Here is a 23,140-nt window from a genome sequence, read left to right as displayed (position 1 = left end):
TGGATTAAAAAAATGATCCGGGCACAAAGGCTTTGAGACAGCAGGTAGCAAACATAAGCCGGCTACCTGCCGACCTAGTCACGTAATGGATGGTCATTGCTCTTCCTATAAAGGAGCATTGCCCAGAACACCTGGAACTGTGGCCAGAGTTCTTCATTTTCTAAGCAAAGCCCAAATAAGCAACGCCTTAGTCTCGTCGATCCCTGTGATTTCTTTTGGCTGCCTTTCGCTTGTGCAATCGCATACTTCACCTCACCACCAGATGCGACCACGTGATAGCGCTTCCTCGCTGCACCCACTAGGACGCTTTAGGATCCCTTGCTTCCTGCATCTACGCTGCATTAACGCGCCGCAGCCCGTCTTATATCCAGCGTCCTCGGCTGCGCACAACGACGACACAGGCCCCCAGCCTAATGCCAAAGTCAAAAAAGCCAGCGCGGAACGGGAAGCAGCCAGCAGCGCAGACCTCACAGGCAGGGTGGTTTACCATCCGCCGAATACTGGACGAGAGGCGCATCGGAAACCGAATCCAGTACCTTGTTGACTGGGACGACGACGCTGAAACCGGCCACACTCACGAGCCGACCTGGGTCTTGGTAAGCCGCCTCGTATATACCTTTCGAGCGATCTGCGCTAATCAGCTGTCAGAGCACCGACGTGACGGCCCTCGCCAAGAGAGAGTGGAAGAATAGCAAAGCATCGAGCGACGCCAAACCACTCCCTGCGAGATTGGAAACCCCTGCCAGCCACGGCGATCAATCCCCGCGCCCTGCCAACTTCCGCAAGCTAAAGCGAACGAGATCAGAGAATCGCGTCAGATCATCCTCTGCTGCTTCTGGCATCGAGGCTGGGCCTGCCAGGCAGCGCTTGCGATACAGCCCCAGTCCTTCTACAGAGCCCGTCCCTTCCATTATATCGGGGCCTTCTCCAAGCCCTGCGTTTGATTCACCTGAAATAGAGGGCCCAACCCATGCTCCTACCGAGCTTATTGTTGGTATTCCAAAGGAGCCAAACTTTGACCGCTCGGAGTTCTTTAGCGTCGCTGGGTCGCAATCGCAATCCACCAGCCACCCGTCGCAGTCGTTAACTGAGCTTGAAGAGCAGGATCAGCGAATTGCGTTTTCTAGTCAAATCAGCCTTCGAACTGTCCCTGACTCTCAAGAATACTCTGGTCAATCACTATCCACCGCCTCTCTGCACAAAACTATCGAGAACGTTGTCTCGTCTTTGCCGGAATCTGATTGCGCTGTGATCCCAGACTCGCTGGAACGAGAGACAAGTCGCATCATCGTACCAACCGAAGCAGGGAATCTTCAAGAACGCATTCCAGAGTCTAGCATCCCGGCTGAACCCAACGCCAACGCCAACTTCGTCATCCCTTCCGGACAACAGGAAGCAAGTGATCAGTCGTTCTATAACATCCCAGGACTCAACAGTACCCAAGCCAGTCCGAACCAGTCGTCCAAATCGCCGCGAATCACAGTCGGCGATTCGCTCCCAGCAAGCTTAGCTGAGGCGCCCGAGTTTCTTACCCAGGTTGAAATACACGTGCCTTCAACTTTTCTTTCAAGCTCGCCTCGCCGAGAACAATCATACCCACCAAGTCAGGCCGCCGCAAGCGCGGCTCCGCAAGCCAGCCACCGAGCATCGCAAGACGCTCAGGTGGTTCATAATTTTTTCGACACTGTGTTGGAAAGAGTCACCGACAGTAACGAGACCGACACTACCTGGGGCAAGAAAAATAGCAGGCATTCGCCCAAGAAGCCTTTAAACGGCCCAACCGGAATTTTTGACTTTCATCTCGAGCACCAGATCAGCATGGCAGATGGCATAGGCGACAACACGGGCACTCAGCGGTCGGCTGTCGACGAGCTGAATGAACTGTTTACTATCAACCCCGCGAGTCAGGTGCCGCTACAAGATGAATTCATTCAACCTCTGGGCGGAGCGGATATCGTTTCTGAGCCAGCCAAGGTACAGGCAGAAGCGCAACAAAATCCACCATCGACTGCGGGTTCCCTTGACCCGAGCCATTGGCACCCGCCCACGGTTGAGGCTGTCGATGAATCAGACCTCACTGGTACAACAAGCGGCATCGCTTTCAATACCCAACCGGACGCAAACACGCAAATGCTCATGCCTATGCATCTCCATGAACAGCAGCCGGGTACCATCTCACCATCGGATATCTTGGCATCTGCTGGACCAGTGCTAGGTCATCCTGCAGACCCGATGCTTGACACGCTCGGGGTGATACCGGCTGCAGTTTTTGGGAGCTCTGCTGAACATATTACCGTGGGACAGCAGCCGCCAGGCTCGCCATCGTCGTCTACCACCAGCGACGATCCTGTGCTGATGCACCATAACATCACATTACCGTTCCAAGCGAGCTTGCGGCCACAATATGATGACATACTGCTTGCTCACAGGAGACAGGTCAAGGAATTTTCCGAAGTCTTCAGTAATGAAGAGTACGTTGAACCTAATGCCATTCTGGTCGGCAAGATTGATGGTCTGTTTATTGCTCTCCGCAACCTATGTGATTACCCACAAGATATAATCGGATCAACACTGGAACAGTTGTCTCCCCGTGAGCAGGTCAAATACGCCTGCGATGCCAACCCTAAATTTTGTTTCGTCTTTGAGCTTTTACAAGGCATAGAGACAGACATTCGCGTTCTCATTGTTGCCCAATCTGTCGAGCTTCTGCGTCTTTTGGCGCATGTAGCGGCGACCCTGGATATAGATTGTTCTGCGCGCGCTCTCGGGCCATTGGGCAAGGACTCATACGACTCTGCGTGTAACGTGACGCTGGCACTACCAAATGAGGAGTTTGACATTGATGACTTTGAGGTTGTCATTGGTTATGATCACTCGTTCGGGGGCTCACCAGTAGCCCGGGCGTTGTCGCCAGAAGGACAAGCAGTACGCCCTCCTATGGTGCTTACCCTTGTCACCACGCATTCTATTGAGCATATCGATCAGCAGCTCCCGGAAGAACTGGGTCCTCTGGAAAGAAAGAACGCTCTACTGGCAGGGATTGTCAATGCCAGGAAGCTTACAAGCGACCCAGACCACGGCTATCCTGAACCCCACGAAATTGCGAGCGGGTTTTGCGACTTCCTCAACGGCGCTGTCGAAGGAGTTTTGTGGGAGCCCATTCCATTGCCAGAAGATGTGCTCGATATCTACATGAGCTCACAGTCACAATCGCAGCAACCTGCAGTAGCTGAAGCAGAGTGCACCCGTAAGCGCAAACTTGACGATGACAATGAAGAAGAGGCAAAGAGGGTTCGCACGATTTCCAAGGATACTACAAGCAGCAAAGAAGCAGTGCCGCTCCCTGACGATGTGCGCTGGCTTCTCGACTCATTATCAGCGGTCGGCCAAACGTTGCCCGGAGCGGGTGTCTCTATCCAGGTTCCATTATCAGTACTTCAAGCCGTCGCTGAAAAGATGTCTGAGCTCGAGCGACGAGCTGCGGCGAGCGAAGTGCAAACTCAATACACGGGCGTTATCGAGAGCCTCGAGGCCCGCGTGAAGGAATACGAGCGAACCTCCAGCAAAACCTATCAGGCATATCGAGCAGCAGTCGAGGAGCGAACCAAGTTTGAGCGAGAGAAGAAGAAGACGGACGCGGCACTTCAATCGACACAAGAAGCAGCCCAAAAAGAGAGTGCAAAGTTACAGGCAAAGATTGGTGAGCTAGAAGCCACTGTTTCACGGCTAACGTCCAACGGGGCGGGAGCAGGAGAAAGCCCACTAGCAATCTCTGAAAACATGCTGAAGGAAGCTCAAGAGACGGTGAAGAAGCTCGAAAAGCGTCTTGAGAATGCCACACAGGATGGCGAGTATGCCAAGAACGCATATCAAGACGCATCCAACTCGGCAACGGTGTTGCAGTCGGAGAACAAGGAGCTCAAGGAGCAGAACGAAAAGCTTCTCAAGCGCAGTTCAGAGAACGTGACCAAGATTCATGAAATCCAGAACGCGTCCATGGGCAAGGCATACCTGAAGCAGATTGAAGAGCTCAAGACTCAGATGCGCGAGCGCGAGATGGAGCTGGATCGCGCACGGGAGGAACTGCGGCAGGCAAGGACACGCCGAGAGACGCGGCAGGCCAGCGTCCCTCGAAGTCCTCGCATGGGCTTGATGAGCCCCCGCACCGGACGTTCGTACGCGAACCCCGCGAGTCGAGGCACGAGCCCGACGAGCACGGCGGAGGGAGCCATGATTGGGGCCCTCCCGACCGGAAACGGCAATGGGCGATGGAATCATCTCCGGGAGTAATAATATGGCGTTTTTATAAGCAATGAATAGCAGGAGCCTAATTTATGTATTACGGAAGCTCATATGAGCTGCAGAGCTATCTACCAATAGGATACAGGAGTATGATGTTTGTTTCATGCCAGTCGATGTATACAGCAGAGCTCTCTACCGTTATTTAGCAGTAATTAAATAATAGCATTCAAATCCACGAAGCAAAATAATTGTATCGATTCCGCAGATACAGTGTGTCTCTGGAGCTGTCGTTCCAGGTATCTTGAATGACAGCACTTGGCCTCATCACGCGTGGTGTTCTTGGATATCTTTGTCTCTTTACTTCTATAGCTGACCGGAACCCCTCCTCGGTTGTGTCCTCCGCCGTAATAGCAGTGGAATAGTACTCTTCCATATTTACACGACCAAGTATTTATACCGATCCACAGATACAATTTCTGGAGCTGATGTTCGAGACATCCCGAATGGCATCACTAGGCCTTATAACTCGTCGTGGGTTTCTGATATCTTTGTCTCTTTACTTTTACAGCCGATTGGAACTCCGCGTTGTGTCTCTCTCACGTTCAGGTTTCTATTCTCTCCGCCATGATTCGGCCGCAAAACAAACAAAACAAGAGAAGAAGAAAAATGAGTAAAGTGCACACCATCTGCCCGCCACACTGTCCCTTCTAGTATCATATACAATTGGAGCTATGCTTGCCCTCATGCTCCTCCCTCGCTCATGCCTCTCCCCGTGGATAATAATCTCGAGCCATTACATGTAGTCTTTCCATATTTTTTTCTTGGGTAAAGAATCTGAATTCCTGCCTTCTTTCTTTTTCGTTATTTTGGTTGGTATGCTCCGAGGTATGGATTTATTTCTGCTCGGCGGCAAAGAGGTCCTCCTTCAGAGGAACGCCAAGCTCCTCGCGGAGGGGCTTGAGCTCCTGGAGGTATTGGTCGTACTGACCCTTGGAGTCAACCTTGGCCTTGATGCCTGCATTATCAGGTAGATTAGTACTTTGGTCCTGTGATTTTCTCGGCTTGCAAAGTGACCATGCTGCAGAATATACGGCAAGAATCACGGCAGGAAGAGTTCATGTCGACGTACCCTCGAAGATGCGGACGGCAGTGGCAAAGTCGTTGACGCGACGGGCGGCCTTGAGAGCAGCGGCGATGACGGAAGGAGAGGGGACGAGATCGTAAGCGAAGGCGTTGTTCAGGTTGCGCTACAGAAAAAAAAACCGTTAGCTTCCAATTGATATGTGATTGTCCGATTTTTTTTGGTAAATAAGTACCTGGAGCTCGAATACATCCTGGACTCCGTCGAATTCCTTCTCGAATCTGGAACGTGGTAGGTTAGTCAAGAATTCCGCGCAGTAAGCTTCCCTCATCACGGGCCATTGCGAAGCAATTCCAAGTCGTCGGGTCGAGCATTGATCGGACTCGAGCTCCAATTGACACGCAGGAGCTACACTGGCAATCAATTGGACAATTTTCGGCGCGGTCGCCGATGACGAAAAAAAACAACGCCATCAGCGCGAAATCCCGCGATGAATCCCCCCACGCACCCGCCCTTCCGAACAAAGAATTGGTTGCGAAAAAAGCAACCCATGATGATATGTAGAAAGCTCTTGGACATCGGATTATGGCTCACCGGGCAGTGAACTCCTCAAACGTCTCCTCGGCGTGCTCGCTGCGGCGGGGGACCGAGGTGCTGAAGCTGGCGACGGCAGCGGAGCGAGCCATCAGGGGCGTGGCCACGACGGGACGGGCGACGGAGGCGGCGCGGACAAAAGTCGCGGAGCCGCGAGCGGCGAGGCGGAGGAAAGCGGTGGAAGGCATTGCGGGCTCGGATTGGGATGCGCGGGCGGCTGGAGATGGTTGTGATGCAACGGAAAAAAAAGCTGGAGAAATTGTCGCTCGGGTGAATTTGCACAACGTGTGACTGGTTGCAGGAGGTGTTTTGCGGCAGAGGCGGCTGGCATGACTAAGCCGAGCAGGGAATGGCTGTAATTACAGTGCGAATTGAGTAGAGGGACTGTGGATTTTTGGTAGTACATGGCAGGACAGAAGTACAGTGCGGCGGAAATCTGACACAGTGGGGATGACCTGAGTTTTGGGGGAGCTTGCCATTAGCCCGGTTCCAATTCGTCGCTGGGGGGCCTGGCTGAACTTCCGGCGCTGGCGCCTTGCTGGCCGGCTGGAACTGAGAGTAAAAAAAGCAGGCCACTTGGGATCCAACATGGCTTGATTTTTTGTTGCGCGCTGCGGGCTGCGCCGAGGAAGGTCACCTATTGACGAGACGTAAATATAAATGGTCAATTGAGTGGTGAGTTCTGTTTTGTTCTTCTATTGTTGTCTTTTTCACCTTTTTCCCCCAGCATCTTTCACCTGTCTTTGCTCCCAATCATTTGACCTTTAGGAGCTCCACGTGTCAGTCCTGCGCCGTGTTGGCCTCTAAAGCTAAACAAGCCCACGAACACTACGACCGGCTAGACAATTGGGATGCAGTCAGCACGATCGATACATTCAATGGATAGTCTGAAATAGCCGCGTTTGCATCAAGCCATGAGTCGGCTCCTCGCTAGCCCGACGCTCTTCTTGTGTTCAAAAGTCCGAAGCTCCGTTTCGCGCAAGTCCATGCACGACAGCCGAGATTACGGGCTCCTCCCTTGATGTCCAGCCAGCGAAATGCTTACAGCCGATTCAACAGTGACGACAGCGCTGAAATTATGAGCCACGACAACAGAGCAGCGGCGCCCCCGGCTGCTCCGGCTACAGTGGACTCGCTGCGGCCGCGAATTTCCAGAGCCGGCCCAGTTTCGCGGACGGCACGTGACCTGAACTTTGTCTCTTCCGTGCCGCCATTGGTTCTGGCATGGCTCACCCCAGCAAATCACATGCTGGCGATGGCCAGATGCAGCAGCCCGGAGGTTTTGATGGACACTGATGAGCGCTCCGCCCATGCCCCCTGTGGCCCCCGTAGCAGGAGGCCACCAGTACCTGAATTAGCGCTGTAGCATCCCAGGTTTAGGGGCAACGGGAGTGCATGCAGCGCCCGCCCATCCACTGGGGCACCACTGTAGGCGTCACTGGCGCTCACCTCACATTATTTCGGTAGGCCAGGGCCAAGCCTACGACAAGCCTAGCGCAGCCTCTGGCAAACTCTCCGCAGTCCTGCATGCCAAATTTCCCCTTTTCGATGGGCCAATAACCTTCGAAAGGCTACTACTTTTTTTCCACGTCTTCCCCCTTGGAGGAGCCCTTTTTTTCCCTCTCTTTTTCTCCTCCCCCATCATCTCTTTCTTCTCTTCCCCCCCTTTCACATTGGTTACTTTTGAATCAAGGTGATTTGGTGATTGGCAGGTTGCACGTTTGAAGAATCGTGACCTCTTGGCTTTTTGCGTCTTCTTCTTCTTGTCACTCCTTCTTCTACGATTTCACGTCTAGAACCCCTCGATTATTACGTCGCAAAAGACACCTCGGTATCGTCGCGTCGCGTCTTCACCCTAATCACACTCGGCACTGCACAACTACTGTCGCTCCTCGAGTTCTCGGAAAACCAACCTACACGGTCTACCGAATTTAATACTACATCAACACCTTCGCAATGGCTTCGATTCTGGACCAGCTCCCTATTCCCACCGTGGATCGCCCCTTTGGCATCCACCTGTGGCCCATCTTCGACAAGGCTTGGACTGCCGTCGTTGGCTACCCTGCCGACGACTTCAAGTTCGTGCCCTTTGAGACCCCCATGTCTACTCTCAAGTCGACCTCCATCTTCATCGTCGTCTACTATGCCATCATCTTTGGTGGCCGCGCCCTCATGCGCAACCGCGAGCCCTTCCAGCTCAAGACGCTCTTCCTCATCCACAATTTCTACCTCACTGCCATCAGCGGTATCCTCCTGGCTCTCTTCATTGAGCAGCTCGTGCCCACCCTCGTCCGCGGCGGCATCTTCCACGCCATCTGTGACCACTCAGGCGGTTGGACCCAGCCTCTGGTTGTCCTCTACTACGTAAGTCTATCGCGACCGTGGGTCCTTTTGCATTGCCTGCTAACGCGTCTGCGTCGCAGTTGAACTACCTTACCAAGTACCTTGAGCTCCTCGACACCGTCTTCCTTTTCCTTAAGAAAAAGCCTCTTAGTGAGTAGATCTGACGCGCCCACGTCGCGCGCATGCCGTTGCATGCTCTTGCTAACCGCGCACAGCCTTCCTCCACTGCTACCACCACGGCGCCACCGCTCTTCTCTGCTACACCCAGCTCATTGGCTCGACCGCCGTGTCCTGGGTTCCCATTACCCTCAACCTGACCGTCCACGTCGTCATGTACTGGTACTACTTCCAGAGCGCCCGTGGCATCCGCATCTGGTGGAAGGAGTGGGTTACCCGTCTCCAGATCATCCAATTCGTCATCGATCTCGGCTTCGTCTACTTTGCCTCGTACACCTACTTCACATCGACCTACTTCCCCTCCATGCCCAACGCTGGCAGCTGCGCCGGCGAGGAGTTTGCCGCCTTCGCCGGCATTGGTATCCTGTCTTCGTACCTGGTGCTCTTCATCTCCTTTTACTTTGCCACCTACAAGAAGGGCAGCAAGCAGACCACCCGCAAGTCGCTGCGCCGCATGTCGCAGGCTCCTCTGCCCGATCCCCTCGCCGTCGCCGCTGCCACCAACGGCCACGCCAACGGCAAGACCAACGGTGCTACCACGACTGGTGCCAAGACCAATGGCACCACTACCCGCTCCCGCAAGGCGTAAATGCCGTGACGAGTGGACAGTGTGCCGCGCGACAATGCTGCAACTTTAAAACGCACAGTTGGAGCAGTGTCGATGTTGGAAGCCATCTCCGTTTGGCTGCGAACGTCATCAAAGATGATGGATAACAAGCAAAAAACAATGCTTTCATAATTTTGGACATGACGGTGTAGATTATTTTTTACAACATACGACGGGAGTTGGTGGCCAGGTCAAAATCGCCAGGGCTAGGCGAGGTTAATAAGTATCGGTGGTCATGTTTACGGAAACTTGAAAGGCAAGATAAGAAGAAGAAAATGATAACAGATAAAAGAGGAGGGTCGAGAAACGGGGCTGAGAGGCGCTGATTACTACATTGTGTAATACTTTTTAGGACTTTCTGTGTACAATTCATCTACGCGGCGCCTTTTGGCTCGGGGAGGGAGGGCTGGGATAGACGGCAAAATGGAAATGTAATCCGTTAGATTTCTACATTGTTATGGTGCCTTTCGTGTCATGCATGATGTACTGGAGCAACAACCGGGCCCTTGAGGACGGTAGTGCTTGACTAATCTCTTCACAGCTGTAATAACATACATAGCAATGGCTGCCATAGCTGAGCAGATGAAGAAATGATAATCAACCATTGAGCAATTTGGCACTTGATTTTCCAGTGATTACGATAATGAAAAGCTCTGGCTTAGTGTACAAAAAGTGAACGCTGAATTCACAAGCGTTCTCATGTTCCTCGGCGGCGCCTTGAGCTACGTAGCCAGCCAACTAGGCCACCCAAGGCGGTCGCATGGGTCCCGTGGCTGAATGCTGCACACCATCACGGCGCAGCCACCAAAAGACATGCTCAACTTGAGCTCTACATCTTCATGTTTGAAAGATTTGGGCCTACAAATTATAGGAAAATGGCAAAAAAGAAAACATACAACAGCCGGTGTTCGCTGGTCGTCACCGACCCAACTACTAATCTGCCGGTCAATAGCTTAACTTCAGCGGAGCAAACGGGACGCGGTGTATTCTACTGCCTGTGGTCGTATGTATCAGTTGAGGAGACAATTCACCTTATATTCACGGTAGGTGAGAACGCTTGGCCGTGATGGGGGTTCAAGGACTCTCTTATTGCGCGCCTGTGCGACACGACAGACCGCGAGCCATGATGTGGTCAGGCCATGATACTTGTGGAGTCGCCGCTTTCAGTTGCATAAAAAACTATGGCGCTCGATCTTCACTTACACGGCCATCGACGTCAAATTACGACGTCTCTTCCATGGTGCACTTTTCCGGTTGGCAGCGGCGATGACCTCTGTCAAGCTCCCAGCCGGCAAGAGCAATTCCAAATGTACGAGCGCAACCCGCATGGGAGGTCAGGAAATTGTGCCATGGCAGGCCGTGTGTCGGCGAGGCTGCGAGAGGGCAAGCGTTGCTAGAAAGTAGCGAATGGTGATTGGCGCCGCCTCGAAGACGGAATGCATTTTGTAATTTCTGGTAACGAGGGGAAGACCAGGTTGGGAATCTGTGCTCAGGTTAGTAAATGAGACGTGGCGCGTCGCTCGTGAGGATGCGAATCGTCAAAAATGCTGTCTACGACATTTCCCTTGGACAATACGAAAGCTACAAAATTCAAGGAACTTGTAGCATCTTCTCCTTTTGAGAAAAAAAATCAATAGTCCTATCGCTGTGACTTGTCGCGCTGATCTTTGTATTGTATGCGAGTTTTGTGACAGTAGCGCTCGCAACTGCGAGTGGTGTCGAATGTTGCTGGCTAGCCGCCACCAACAACACCGTGATCACTGTGTGGTGCTTGATTCTGTCGCGCCCATTATTGGGTAGCGATTGAGCCCAGTAGTTAGTTCCCGCAGGCGGCGCAAAGCGCAGCTGCGATGACATGCAGATTTCTCAGTGATCACTCCGGGCTCTGACATGGTGGCTCTGAGATCTGGTTTGGCGGCCATGCAAGTGATGTGCGCGATTCTGGTTGTGACGAATCCAGAATGCAAAATTGGTATTCGCAAGCACTTTGAGAAACGCGGGAAACCGAAGACTCTAGCTGGGAAGGGGAAGGGGAAGGCAAAGAGCATCATATCAACAGTGCCAAGTGCCAACAAGGCTGCGCAGATGGGCGACTGGAGTAAGACAGAGACAGGGCCGATAGAAAGACAGCCCGCCAATTGGTTTGTCATTGTAACGACATCCCTCGAGTTTCCTTCACTAGCCTTGGTATGAGAATGTTGTTTCGGGCTTGGCTCACATGAGCATGCAAGACACCAGAAACTACCGCACGAGATGAAATGTAAACTCCCGGCGAAAAGAAGACCTAAGACCAATATACATCTTCTTAGTTCAAGCACAGACATGGTTTGCCCCCTCGCAGAAAGTGCCATCTCTCCTTAGCTGGAAGATTGGCGTACGAGGCCAGTGATTGATTGTCGCGAGTCGAGCCAGTCTTTTGTTTGAGGTTCGTTAGAATGGTTCTAGAACGAATGTGCGACGTGTAAATTATCAAAATACTGTAAAACATCATGTTCCGTCGTATCAACAGGCCAAGATAAAATATAACTGATGAATGGTGACGGGCAGTCCGGCTGGTAGCATGGTGAACGTCGGCACATCTAGCAAAGCAACCTTAGCAAAACACGGGGCTGTCAATCACAGCAGCTGTGCCCAGATTTAAGGTCGTGGCGCAGCGGAGAACGACTAGATTTAGCTCGTCATTTTGAAGTTTATGCTCGACTATTGGCAGCTCGCTACTTCACCGCGCTGACCGCATGATCGAGACCCTCCAGTACGTATGTAGGCTTGTCTCATCAGTTCATATCCTAGAGTTAATCACTTCAGGTCACCCTCCCGCTATCTGTTGGCGATCTTGGCCAGGGCGCGGGTGAAATTGTTTGTTCAAAACTGGACAAGGGACTCGGTGGCGATGGTTGATCAGCCATTACTGTGTCTTGTACCCCTAATTGAATATAAGTTATTTGTAGGGGAAATAATAGTAATAGTGTCATCATCGCCTAAAAACTCAATATTAGTCGCTAGCTAGTATAATATACTAGAGTGGTATAGAGGGTTCTTATTAATTAGGCAATTAGTATCCTAGACTGAATTATAGTAAGTGGCTCCCACTATTATAGAATCTAAAGAAGTTCTCTAGTGTAATTAGTTGCCTATCTACTTAGAGAGGCGAAATATAAAAGGTAAAGACGCTGCAAAGTCGACAAAATACATACTGGTAGATATCACTGATTCATTTTTCAGTGGTGTCTCCTCCGATTATCTGGGACGAGAGAGCGGCGCGAGCGTTTGAATCATGGAGGAGTGGGCGCGCATCGGCCCTAGCCGTGGCTGCCAGCGGCTTCGTTTCCTAAAAGCATGGCCGGGCCGAAAGTGCTCGTTGCTGGCGGATACGGATCGTGGCGTCGTGGCCAACACCGTGCTAGAGCGCATTATTAGGTAGTTAACAAGCTAGTGAAGCCACCAAAAATTGATTTCGTTGCACGTACAGATTATACATTGGGGGACAAGCCAGCGAGCTACGAGTAGGTAAAAGCAGCAGATGTGAGCGGGGAAGCACACCCGTTTGTCCAGACCGCCGGCTGCGGAGACGAGCGATGGTAATTCGTCAATAACGTGGCGCGATTGGCTCCATCACAGAGATCACCTGTTTATTACCAGTAGCATCGCTCTGGCTTTGAACTGGGTTGTCTAAAATGTCTATGTCTTGTTGCAGCCTCTGGCTACAGTCATTGAATGCAGGGCTCTCATTGGCCCAAACCAGCGATAGGACCACTTTTGTACACCTCGTTACTGGTGCCTCCGCCACCAGCGTAGATAGAATCAACAAGCAGCTTTCATCACCACCGCCAGAGCCCCGCGATACGTAGCGTACGAATCGAATCCTTTGCGGTTCCAGAAGTCTTATTGGCCTGCGAGTCTTACGCCATCGCCGACAAGAACGATTGGAGCTCTCGGCCATACACGGGAACTTTTGCGCAACTACTGGTACAGCGTTGCCAGCCCCAAACCGACCCTTCATTCCGTAGCTGCATAAAAATATCCTGGTAAGCGTACTTTTGTCCTAATCTCCATAGCCCTCACCTATCAGCACATTAGCACGAGCCGACAATGTTATATTCCAGGGAGCCACGTTGCTCCGTGCGCTGCATCCAGTAAGCTGTAGATTGGGGCGATCCGGGTGATGCTACCAACGAAACTTTTGCCAGTACTGGAAACCATCCCACGCGCCAGCGATACTCTGCACGGTTCCTCGGGAAAGGAAGAGGACGAGTGTTTGATGCGACTCGCCCTCCTAGCATGAAAAGTTTACGGACAAAAGAAAAACTGCCAGCTTGAAAGCAAGCAGCTTACTCAGTAGGCGCTAGAAAGACGTCTGTATCATAGGAAGCTTCACGAGCCTGTCTTCCCTTCCAACCAGGCTCCGGCTAACCGCCCCACGTGAAGCCATTTCTCCATAACCCTGGCTAGTTCTTTAGCCCTGGCGCTCATTTACCCGAAAAGGCAGGACAAGAAACTCTACACATAATCGGTCGACACAAAGACTCATGTGCGTCGGCAATGTAGCTCAGGCCCTGTCTTGTTGGTACTTCCACAAATGCATGGGCTGCAGTGCCCGACCGAGCTTATTCTCCCTCCGTCATGACATTATGACAAAGCTGCCCCTTGAACGACATGCGGCAGATCCTAGCCTTTTTGTGTGTAGTCGTGGCTCTCGCCAGCTCCGCTTCCGCTCGGCCCCGTGAGTTTCGTAGCGCATCCCGCTATTAACCCCCAATGTGCTAACCACAAACAGGATTGGCAATTACTCTCGGTCAAGGTGGAGATACTTACAAAACCTTTGGAGATGAATCTCCCGAAGAAGTGCTGGGGCTGGGGCCCGACTCGTAGGGTTCTAATTTTATTTGCTCTCGTTTCCAAGACGCTCTGGCTAGATTAGAAAGTTGGAATACGCGCAATGTTACATCCTCCCCGATTCCTCGTAATAATCTGCGACGGCAAACAGCAGTGCAGCGTTATGAGGACCACTAGCACAGCGTTGCTTTGGTTAGCCTAAGCCTTGCGTTTCCCCGCATTCGCCCACTGTAAAGGCATTGGCGGCACACCCCAATCTTATCCCAGCCCTCAGAAGTGAACCTTTCGCAGACCTTGACATCTATACCAACGTTGACGTCTTTGGCTGTTTCCGCAGGGCTTAGGTGTACGATGTTATTCGCTGGGGACGGCTCGTTCTGGCCGCTCGTGGCTATCCCTGATTTGAGCTTGTACTTTGAAGAATCAATTCTCCAGATTCTTCCATCTGCCTCTTTCATCTTCTTCGCGTCGGCTCTCGTTCTATACTACTGCCAAAATCCTGTTCAAATTCGCCGCAGCAGACTGCTATGGGTCAAACTGGTACATGGCTCGTTCTGAAACTGTCTTCTTAACCGAGAGATGTGAAGCTAACAGGTTAAGTGCGTCTCTCTCCTCATCATTCTGCTAGAGAGTACAGGTTTGGCCCTAAGATGTTCATCCTACGATCGGACCGAGGCTACGTATGCGGCTGTCTCTCTAGAGCTGGCCGCTGCTGTAGCCATTGCGGTTGTTGTCTATGTCGAGCACCGGCATGCTATTCGAACCTCTGCCATTCTTGGCCTATATCTTGCCACTGGAATCCTCATTGATGGTACCAAGGCTCGTTCCTATATTGTGCGCAACATGGCCGCTTCTGGAGGTGTTGCAGCGGCCACAGCTGCAGCCCGGCTCATTTTGTTGGTCCTCGAAGAAATACCGAAGAGCAGCCTGCTCATCGATCCCCAGGTTCGCAGCAACGCTGGCGGCGAAGAGACAAGTGGATTTTTTACGAGGACCTTTTTTCTTTTCCTACGGCCGATGATGAATACTGCTTATCGAGGCGTGCTTACCATGGACGACTTGGGTAAGCTGGGACCGCAGTTTCATTCCGAACGGCTCTCTAATGAGCTATCGCGTCACTGGCCGCTGCCTAAACAGTCCAAGAAGCACTCGCTGTTCATATCCTGCTGCATGGCATGGAAATGGGCCATACTTATTGTTGTGCTTCCGCGCCTTTGCGTGACAGGGTTCACGTTCTCTCAGCCATTCGTCATGTATTCCGTGATAGGCTCTGTTGACGATTCATCTGGCAGTGACGAGAAGAGCGGCGGTCTTGTGCTTGCCACAGTCTTTTCATTCGGTGGAGCTGCAGTATCCCGAGCAGTGACCACCCATTTGAAAAATCGCCTGGTGGTTCGAATGCGAGGCGCGCTGCTTTCCCACATGTCAGCCAAATCGTACCGGCTAAAATTGTCCGAGGCAAGGAAGCAATCGGCCATAACTCTCATGAGTGCCGACTTCGAGAGTATTGTCACGGGTTTACCTGACTTGGTTGAAATCCCGTTCTCTATTCTTGAATCTGGCCTAGGAATGTATTTTCTGGCCTTTTTCACCAAGGAGATCTGCTTGGTTATCCTCATTCCACTTGTTACCACAACAATACTGGGCGTCATATTCGGCAAAAACCTGGGGCCAGCTCTACGATTTTGGAATCTCAGCATTGAGGCTAGAGTGGCAAAGACCTCACGGGCACTCTCGCAGCTCCCTGCAATCAAAAGTCTAGGACTGGGGCCTAAAATAGCCGAATACATACAGCATCTCCGAGTTGCTGAGACTACCGCCTCCAAGAGATACCGCGTCATTCAATCCTTGTCGCTAGGGTCAGCCATCATGGTGGACATGATAACACCAGTGATCGTCGTTACGGCTGCACTGTTTACGAACACATTCGGGGAGGAGATGTCAGCGAACATGGTGTATCCGATACTTGGTATCGTTTCCCTCGTACAAGATCCCTTGGCAAAACTGGTCAAGATGTACCCTTCCGCCATGGCGATGTTAGGGTGCTTTGAAAGAATTCGCGGCTTTCTTTGTCAAGATGAGAACACTGATCCGCGAGTCCCATGCGACATTGGGAGTCCGGAGTCTCCAGCCTTCTCGGATTCGCAAAACGTGACAGGACATGCCATCGGTCGGAGTTCCGTCCTTCTGCGCTTCGAGAACACATCAATCGCCCCGCGGGGGGTTAAAGAACCATTACTTTCTGGTGTCAATTTTTCTATTTTCGAGTGTTCGGTTGTGGTAATGCTTGGTCCTACAAGCTCCGGAAAGACTACCCTTGCACATAGCCTGTTGGGCGAGACGGAAATTCTTGACGGAAAGCTTTATATGGACGAGACTGTCAAATCTATTGCCATTTGCGGTCAACAGACTTGGCTGTCCAACGTCACTGTCCGTGACTGCATTGTTGGGGCCTGCGAATATAAACCGACTTGGTATAATCTTGTGCTTGAGTACTGCAAGTTACTCGATGACCTTCAACGACTGCCCAACGGCGATTTATACGTCATTGGAAGCGATGGCATTGGCCTAAGTGGCGGACAGCGTCAAAGAATTGGGATTGCTAGAGCTGTATATGCTGTCGATGCCGGGACACGGGTAATTGTTTTGGATGATGTTTTCAGTGCTCTTGATAAAAGAACCGCTCTTGACATTCTTTTCGGTCTTTGTGGCGAGCGGGGCCTCTTACGCCAGAGGAATTGTACAGTTGTGCTCTCCAGTTACCTGCCCGAATGTCTCGACATTGCCGACAGTCTTCTTCTCCTCGACGGTAATGGACATGTTTCATATAGAGCCTGCGAGCCAAACGGCAACGTTCGGATGGAGGTCAAGCAACTGCTTCATGATGGCTTTCTCGGACACGGAGGTGGTTGTACCAATGAAGAGGGTGAAAAGGCAGAGGAAAAACCAATTCAAATGCCTGCCAGTCATACTGTTGGAGTTCAACGTGCGAGAGATCCTCGCCAACGGGGAGACGCGAAGTTGTATTTGTTATGGATCGATGCCATTGGACGTATCATATTGTCTCTGTGGATGCTGCTTCTCATGGTGATGTCCATTGCGGAATCATTTCCCACCATTTACATGAGATTGTGGATCGAGTTCTTCCCCGCCAACAGACAATATCTTGTCGGCTATGCCCTTATATCTGCATCTGCTGGTTTCTTTGCTGCTCTTTGTTTGCTATCTCTATTTCTGATACTGGCACCGCGGGCTTCTAACCGTTTGCATGAACAACTGACCGGCGCTGTCACGCAAGCTACATTGGGGTTCTTGAGCACCACCGACACTGGCTCTCTTCTAAATCGATACAGCCAAGACATGGAATTGCTTTCGAAACGCCTACCCGGTGCGGTTTTCTCAACGTTTTACTGTCTTTTTACTACACTTGTTCAAATGGGAGCAATTCTTTCTGGCGCGACCTACATGACCGCCATTCTCCCTGTTGTAGTGTTCGCTATCTACTTGATACAGCGATATTATCTCAGGACATCACGCCAGCTTCGCCTTCTTGATATCGAGTCACAAGCGCCACTCGTTACAGCATTAAAGGAAAGTTCCACCGGCTTAGTCTATATACGAGGCTTTGGTTGCCAGCAGCACTGCTTTTCGCAGTTCCTACGGCTGCTTGATCAATCACAGCGGCCTTTTTATTTTCTCTTGTGCGCTCAGGCTCTTCTAGGTCTTGTTCTAGACCTTCTTGCTGCGTCAGTTGGAGTCATTCTTGCTATACTGTCGTTGTATATCAAAAACTCAAGCTCTCAAAATGCGGCAGGTCTTGCATTCCTAAATCTGATTAGCCTCGGCACCAGTTTTAACAGGAGTGTCCTGCGTTGGACAGTCATGGAAACTTCGATTGGATCACTGTCACGTTTGCAGGACTTCCTGAACAACACCCCGACAGAAGTCAGGAAGGAAACAATCGATCTGCCAGAGAAGTGGCCTCAGACTGGCAAAGTTGAATTCCGCAATGTGGTCGCGCGATATAAGAGCGACAACCGAGATCAGCAGCCTCCTGTCCTCCAAAATGTGTCTCTGCAAATTCCACCAGGAAAGAAGATCGGTGTCATGGGACGCACAGGAAGCGGCAAATCTTCGCTGTTATATTCACTATTGGGATTCTTAGAGTACGAAGGCACGATTGAGGTTGACGGAGTGGACATATCCACGGCGCAGCCCGATCAACTTCGCTCTCGTATCATTACCATCTCTCAAGACGTGGTGGAATTGGACGGCACAATCCGGGACAATCTACTGCCTTTTGAAAAAACCTGGCCTGATAAAATGAATCTAATTCGCGATGAAAAAGAGAAGGCCGAGTTAGAGAGAAAGGACCAGATCGTTCAAGAGACTCTTGTACGCTTAGGAATCTGGGAGCAGCTACAACCGAAAGGTGGGCTGGAAGCTTCCTTAGAAGATGCCGGCTACTCACAGGGAGAAAGGCAATTATTCTGCATCGCACGAGCTGTTGTACGTCGTCGGTTAACTGACAGCAGGCTCGTGTTAGTGGATGAGGCGACAGCCAGTGTGGACACCTGGCGGGACCAGATAGTACGACAGATGATGGTGAGCTATTTTCGGGGTTGTACGATTATCGTGGTCGCGCACCGCGAAGAAACTATCGCCGATTCCAATCGCACAGTACACATGGCAAGCGGCCACATTGAGAAGGTAGAGGACTGGGACAACTACCAGGACTAGTCAAATTTGCATCTGCCATCTCCTTGATTTATGAAGAAGTACATTTTTCCACGCCTGCAGCCTTCAGTCTTCATTAGAGCGTCAATTTTATTCTTATCTCTCGATGTTTTTATTGCGAGCGGACCATTATTTTTGTGTCATCAGATATTATTCGAGATGAGCCATTGCTCGTCGCATTGAGCGATATATTAGATGCAAGTACTGGCAGCCTCGATTTGTGGTCACTGTCAGATCCAGGCTCACGATGAAACTCTGCAATTTGCAGCGTCCATGTGCTGAGTCGCTGGCGCTAGCCCATTTGCCTGGCACTTACCGACCGTATGGATAACTGCTGCTCTCTACCTTGTTTCTGAAACTTGTAGAGTACCTCGTCTTTGGAAATATCCAAATCGATCAGTTGCGCGTTGTTTTGCCCGCAAGAGCATGTAAGCTTCATTTAGTCTCAGAGTCATAGCGTTATTCAGTTTACGCATGATGGTGCACTTGGCCGGCTCGATTTTTTGCCAGTCCTGCAGAACGATGGAGTCTCAGTCTGTCGACCCTTTCACGCCAGGGAGCTTTAGGTTTCATACTACATGAAACTGTCTCGAGCACACTTTTACTAATGGCTTGCCTGCGTATTCCTCGCTTCAACAAATAGCACAGCAATTATCACATCATGTCTATTGAAGTTCTAGAAAGGTGCCAGGCGATGGGAAATGGATAGCTCTCCCCATAGGCGCAGAGAGGATCGGAAGGTCTAGCAGTAATCGCGTAGGTGATGTGGACATATTGTAATCGACTGCTGAGCTGCGCGATGACGCGGATGCGGACTGGTTGGCTATGAAAAGATATCACTAAGCCGAACAACGAATTGCGGACATCGGCTTTGTAATATTTGCCCTCGATATAGCAGGCAAGTAGAAGAGCTCGGCGTGAGGGAAGAACCTCTGCCAACCGTTCAAACCCGTCGCCATGGATTATCGCCGCACATTCTTACGCTCGAGGCTTCATAAACTAATTCATATCTACACTTATTTCTTATATGCGATAAAAATCGGATTCAGTATAAAATTAACCAAGTCCTAATTCTCCAATTCTGGCACGGTGTCGCTAGGCTCTTCGTAGGATCCTGCATCAGGCTTGGCGCCTCTTGTCCTCTCGTCCAAGATATTCGACTCGCTAATTGCCTCCTCATCATCTTGTTCTGGAACTTTTATTAGCAATGTACACAGATTTTCGCAGAAGCCCGACATCTTGTTGACTTACCAAGTTGCTTGTCCGTGTCCGCCTCTGCCTCATCGATAGGGTCCTCTACCGGTGCGTCATCATTCTGCACGGGGATAGACTCTTGCCCCTTTGTAACGTAGTCGGCGGTTTCGGCAGCCGGCTGGCCAGAGGAGCGCTCGTCAGACATAATTTCTTCGACGTGGGGAGAGGATGTTGCAAGGTTTTGGGATAGGCGGCCGACTCGGTGGGAAAATGGTTGGAGAGAAGTGAAGGTGTGGATGCGTTTAGCAGTCATAAGAGAGCAGCAGAGCAAGAACCATTTATACTTTGATTGCTATGTACCAATTTACAAAAAGCAATGTCTTACAGCTCCTTCAGATGTCGTCATGGAAAACGCCGACAAGGGACAAAAAAGCGGCAGCGCATGCCCTTTGCCTGCACGATCTGCATGTGATATCCTTTGTTCAGGATCGTAGGGATATTTTGGCACTCTGATTTCCTTTTTTCGTCATTACTTTTTTATGGCGATGCTCGATGGCCCGAGTAGATCGTGAGTCGTCATTGGCAGTGCTGTACATGACGTCACGTTAAAGATTCACAAGATGCTCTCGCACTTTCATGATCGGTCTTTGTGATTCAATGTTGGTTCACCTCTCTTCATGGTAATCGTTTCTCGCCGTCTTTGTTTGGAAGACGCATTGGCGCCGGCAGGATCAGATTGCGATTTTCGAGGAGGCATGCAGGACGTTTTCACGGCTGAGTGTTCCCCGATCTCAAGCTTAGATATCTATACTTTGTTACCTCGTTTCTCAAACTAATTTTGAATCCGAATATACAGGTGCAGAAGATCCCTACCCAGGTATACGACGTAGCTATGCTGCGTCGGGCGCTTCTCACGATCCTCAGTCTCGTCGCATCGGTCGGCGCGAACGTCGTGCTGAATGTTGCCACAAGTGGACACCGATAGCAACAGAACGCATGCAACAATGTTATTCGATTGCCATATATGGTCCCATGATTATCGATACGCCTATGGCAGTTGTCCCAGCGGAAAGCGAATAGAAGCGACCCGACTTGGCTAGTACAGATCACGCGGCATCTACTGCAACACACTCCCTGTGTTACAAGACAAAGAAAGGCTTGGGTATATTAAAGTAGACATGGAACGTTATTAGTTGCCTTGCGGTTTCTGTCTAAGCAACATACATCAGCCACAGCGTATACTGCCCTCTGTGCGCGGATACGTGCGACATCCACGGCAAGAGCTGCGCGGAGAACTGCGTCGTCTACAGGGTGGAAGCACAGGCAGTGATTGATGCCACTCATATCGGCATCTCTGGGGTTTCATATTACTTTAACGGCGCCCATTACCATAACTTTTCTTTTCTCACTTTCTTTTTTTTAAAGTGGTCCGAGTGCGTGTTACGTCGAGGGTACAGAATCCCTGTTCGTTCCGTTGCACACAGCGATGGTGCCATGCTTGACTGCACATTTCACTCCGAAATACGGTCAAATAAGTAATTATCATCGTCTAATTAATCAGACATAGTTTTCACCAGTAATGCTTTCGCCAGTTCCGGTGTGTGGCACAGTGACGAATCCAGGCGGGCATGTAGAAAGGCGTCCTCGCGCCGCCCAACCCTCACCGGGCGCCTCATTCTCTTTTTCACCGGTCGAAAACAAACCCGACATACTAATTTTCATCGAAAATGACTGGCAGATTTTTTAATTGTATGTGCCAGATTGCGAAAGTCCAAGCCTCAGAACTAGCGGCTGCCGTTATCTGTGCGCCACACATTCGTCCATCGGCTTTCACTCTTGCAGAATACGATTTCCACCGTTTCCTCGACTTCGGGATAGCCACATCAACTTTAACGGCTCGCAGTTCCCTGATGAACGCATTTGGCACGCACAGCAGGCAGCCGAACTCTCCTACCTCCGGGATATGATTGACGACGATGCTGTTTACAGATTGGCGCAACGCCTCAATGGTGGCAAGCCTTGCACCATTGAACATAACATGCAGTTATCTGGTACTGGAAATCTCACTGGGTGCACAAACTACCACGCCCGTCTCCGATTCAAAGGCAGTCCACCAGCGTGGCTGCTGCGCGTGCCTCGGGTCACTACTTTGCCGGTTATCCCCTTGACCTAGTCGGCTACCTCGTGAAAAGCGAGTATGCGACTCTGAAGTTTCTCGGATATACGTCTGTGCAGGCTCCTCAGGTCTACGCATACGGCGTGGCTGGTCATGACCACGGCGTTGGCGTCAGCTTCGTTCTCATGGAAGAGCTGATAGGGAAGCCCTGGATCCGCCAGACGGCAACAGCAGAGGAAACTTCCAAGGTTTGGAAGAATCTTGCCAACTTCATGGTTGAAATCGAGAAATATCCGCTCCAACTGGCAGGGTCTTTAATCATTCACCGGGACAATTTCCAGCTTTCGGCGGTTGCAAGCGACAGGTCCCTGGTGCTGAATCCGAGAGGCCCATTTGCGGACTCAAAAGCCTATTACACTGCATTTATAGACCAGCAATTGGAGCTCATCGCAGACAGACAGCTTTACTCAGAGTAATCCGTCGATGCAAATCTCATAAACCGCTTTCTAAAGGGCAGCATCCCGCAGCTAGTACCCGAAGAAGACACCCCGGAACAGTTCTTCCTGAAGCATGTCGATGCCAAGGGCGACCACCTGCTTGTCGATCCCGAGCTCAACATCACCGGCATCATCGACTGGCAAATGGCCAAATTTGTGCCCCGTCGAGAAGCTTTTAGGCCGTCGCTCATCACGGTGGACATGCCCCGGTCGTGCCACGGCCAGGTTTCGCTCAGCGCCGATGGCCACCTCCTCGCCAACGCCATGCGCGAAAGCGGCATCTCTGAGAAAAGCTGTCATCTGGTTGCCGTCGATGAAAAGGTCCGACGCTTCTTTTGGGGCTTGGCCCACGAGCCGAACTGGTCAGACGCCTTGCCTCTAGCCGTGGCCATCCTGAAGGTGTTTGGTGTCACCACGTTCTGGGCAGACTGGAGGGAGGTGGCGTTGATCAAGTACAGAAAAGACACACGATTACACAAGCTTCTTACAGAGGCACCACGTTAACGAGATGGCTGTATGTAGCAGATCATACAACGCGCACTTTCGCAGAGAGGTTGCGAGCAAAAGCCACTCCACTCAATTGGCTAATTGCATGTCTGGAGAGAAGTACCTTGGAAATGAGTCACATCTCCAAGTATCGTTCAGAAGAGAAAAAGTTAGCAAAATTGAAGAAGCAACCCTAAGTTGACTAGTTTCGTTTACTTAAAGTTTAGCGTCAA

At 51.1% G+C, this 23,140-nt stretch overlaps 7 protein-coding genes across 7 annotated transcripts; 5 read left to right on the top strand and 2 right to left on the bottom strand.

Annotated features, from left to right (window-relative positions):
- Positions 1-413: 413 nt before the first annotated feature.
- LMH87_004265 (uncharacterized protein) lies at positions 414-4,290 on the top strand (the record flags this gene model as incomplete). Its single annotated transcript, XM_056195456.1, has 2 exons — positions 414-596; positions 649-4,290. 2 exons carry the CDS (start codon positions 414-416, stop codon positions 4,288-4,290), a joined length of 3,825 nt encoding a protein of 1,274 aa, XP_056049083.1.
- An 845-nt stretch (positions 4,291-5,135) lies between these two features.
- On the bottom strand, positions 5,136-6,105 carry LMH87_004264 (uncharacterized protein; the record flags this gene model as incomplete). Its single annotated transcript, XM_056195455.1, has 4 exons — positions 5,136-5,257; positions 5,372-5,489; positions 5,559-5,604; positions 5,918-6,105. The coding sequence occupies 4 exons, from the start codon at positions 6,103-6,105 to the stop codon at positions 5,136-5,138; spliced, it is 474 nt and encodes a 157-aa protein (XP_056049082.1).
- Positions 6,106-7,873: 1,768 nt separating this feature from the next.
- Positions 7,874-9,026, top strand: LMH87_004263 (uncharacterized protein; the record flags this gene model as incomplete). Its single annotated transcript, XM_056195454.1, has 3 exons — positions 7,874-8,281; positions 8,341-8,410; positions 8,476-9,026. The coding sequence occupies 3 exons, from the start codon at positions 7,874-7,876 to the stop codon at positions 9,024-9,026; spliced, it is 1,029 nt and encodes a 342-aa protein (XP_056049081.1).
- Positions 9,027-14,228: 5,202 nt separating this feature from the next.
- LMH87_004262 (uncharacterized protein) lies at positions 14,229-16,105 on the top strand (the record flags this gene model as incomplete). The annotated part of the gene is made up of 3 exons (XM_056195453.1): positions 14,229-14,417; positions 14,478-15,919; positions 16,009-16,105. The coding sequence occupies 3 exons, from the start codon at positions 14,229-14,231 to the stop codon at positions 16,103-16,105; spliced, it is 1,728 nt and encodes a 575-aa protein (XP_056049080.1).
- A 1,654-nt stretch (positions 16,106-17,759) lies between these two features.
- Positions 17,760-18,617, top strand: LMH87_004261 (uncharacterized protein; the record flags this gene model as incomplete). The annotated part of the gene is made up of 1 exon (XM_056195452.1): positions 17,760-18,617. The coding sequence occupies one exon, from the start codon at positions 17,760-17,762 to the stop codon at positions 18,615-18,617; it is 858 nt and encodes a 285-aa protein (XP_056049079.1).
- Positions 18,618-19,681: 1,064 nt separating this feature from the next.
- On the bottom strand, positions 19,682-20,013 carry LMH87_004260 (uncharacterized protein; the record flags this gene model as incomplete). The annotated part of the gene is made up of 2 exons (XM_056195451.1): positions 19,682-19,803; positions 19,866-20,013. 2 exons carry the CDS (start codon positions 20,011-20,013, stop codon positions 19,682-19,684), a joined length of 270 nt encoding a protein of 89 aa, XP_056049078.1.
- Positions 20,014-21,535: 1,522 nt separating this feature from the next.
- Positions 21,536-22,925, top strand: LMH87_004259 (uncharacterized protein; the record flags this gene model as incomplete). The annotated part of the gene is made up of 3 exons (XM_056195450.1): positions 21,536-21,557; positions 21,853-22,172; positions 22,437-22,925. 3 exons carry the CDS (start codon positions 21,536-21,538, stop codon positions 22,923-22,925), a joined length of 831 nt encoding a protein of 276 aa, XP_056049077.1.
- Positions 22,926-23,140: the final 215 nt, after the last annotated feature.

Source organism: Akanthomyces muscarius, chromosome 2 (genome assembly GCF_028009165.1).
Source record: "Akanthomyces muscarius strain Ve6 chromosome 2, whole genome shotgun sequence".
In the NCBI taxonomy this organism is placed as follows: Eukaryota; Fungi; Ascomycota; class Sordariomycetes; order Hypocreales; family Cordycipitaceae; genus Akanthomyces; species Akanthomyces muscarius.
Note: the sequence above shows the minus strand (reverse complement) of the source record. Positions and strands in the feature narration are given on the sequence as shown.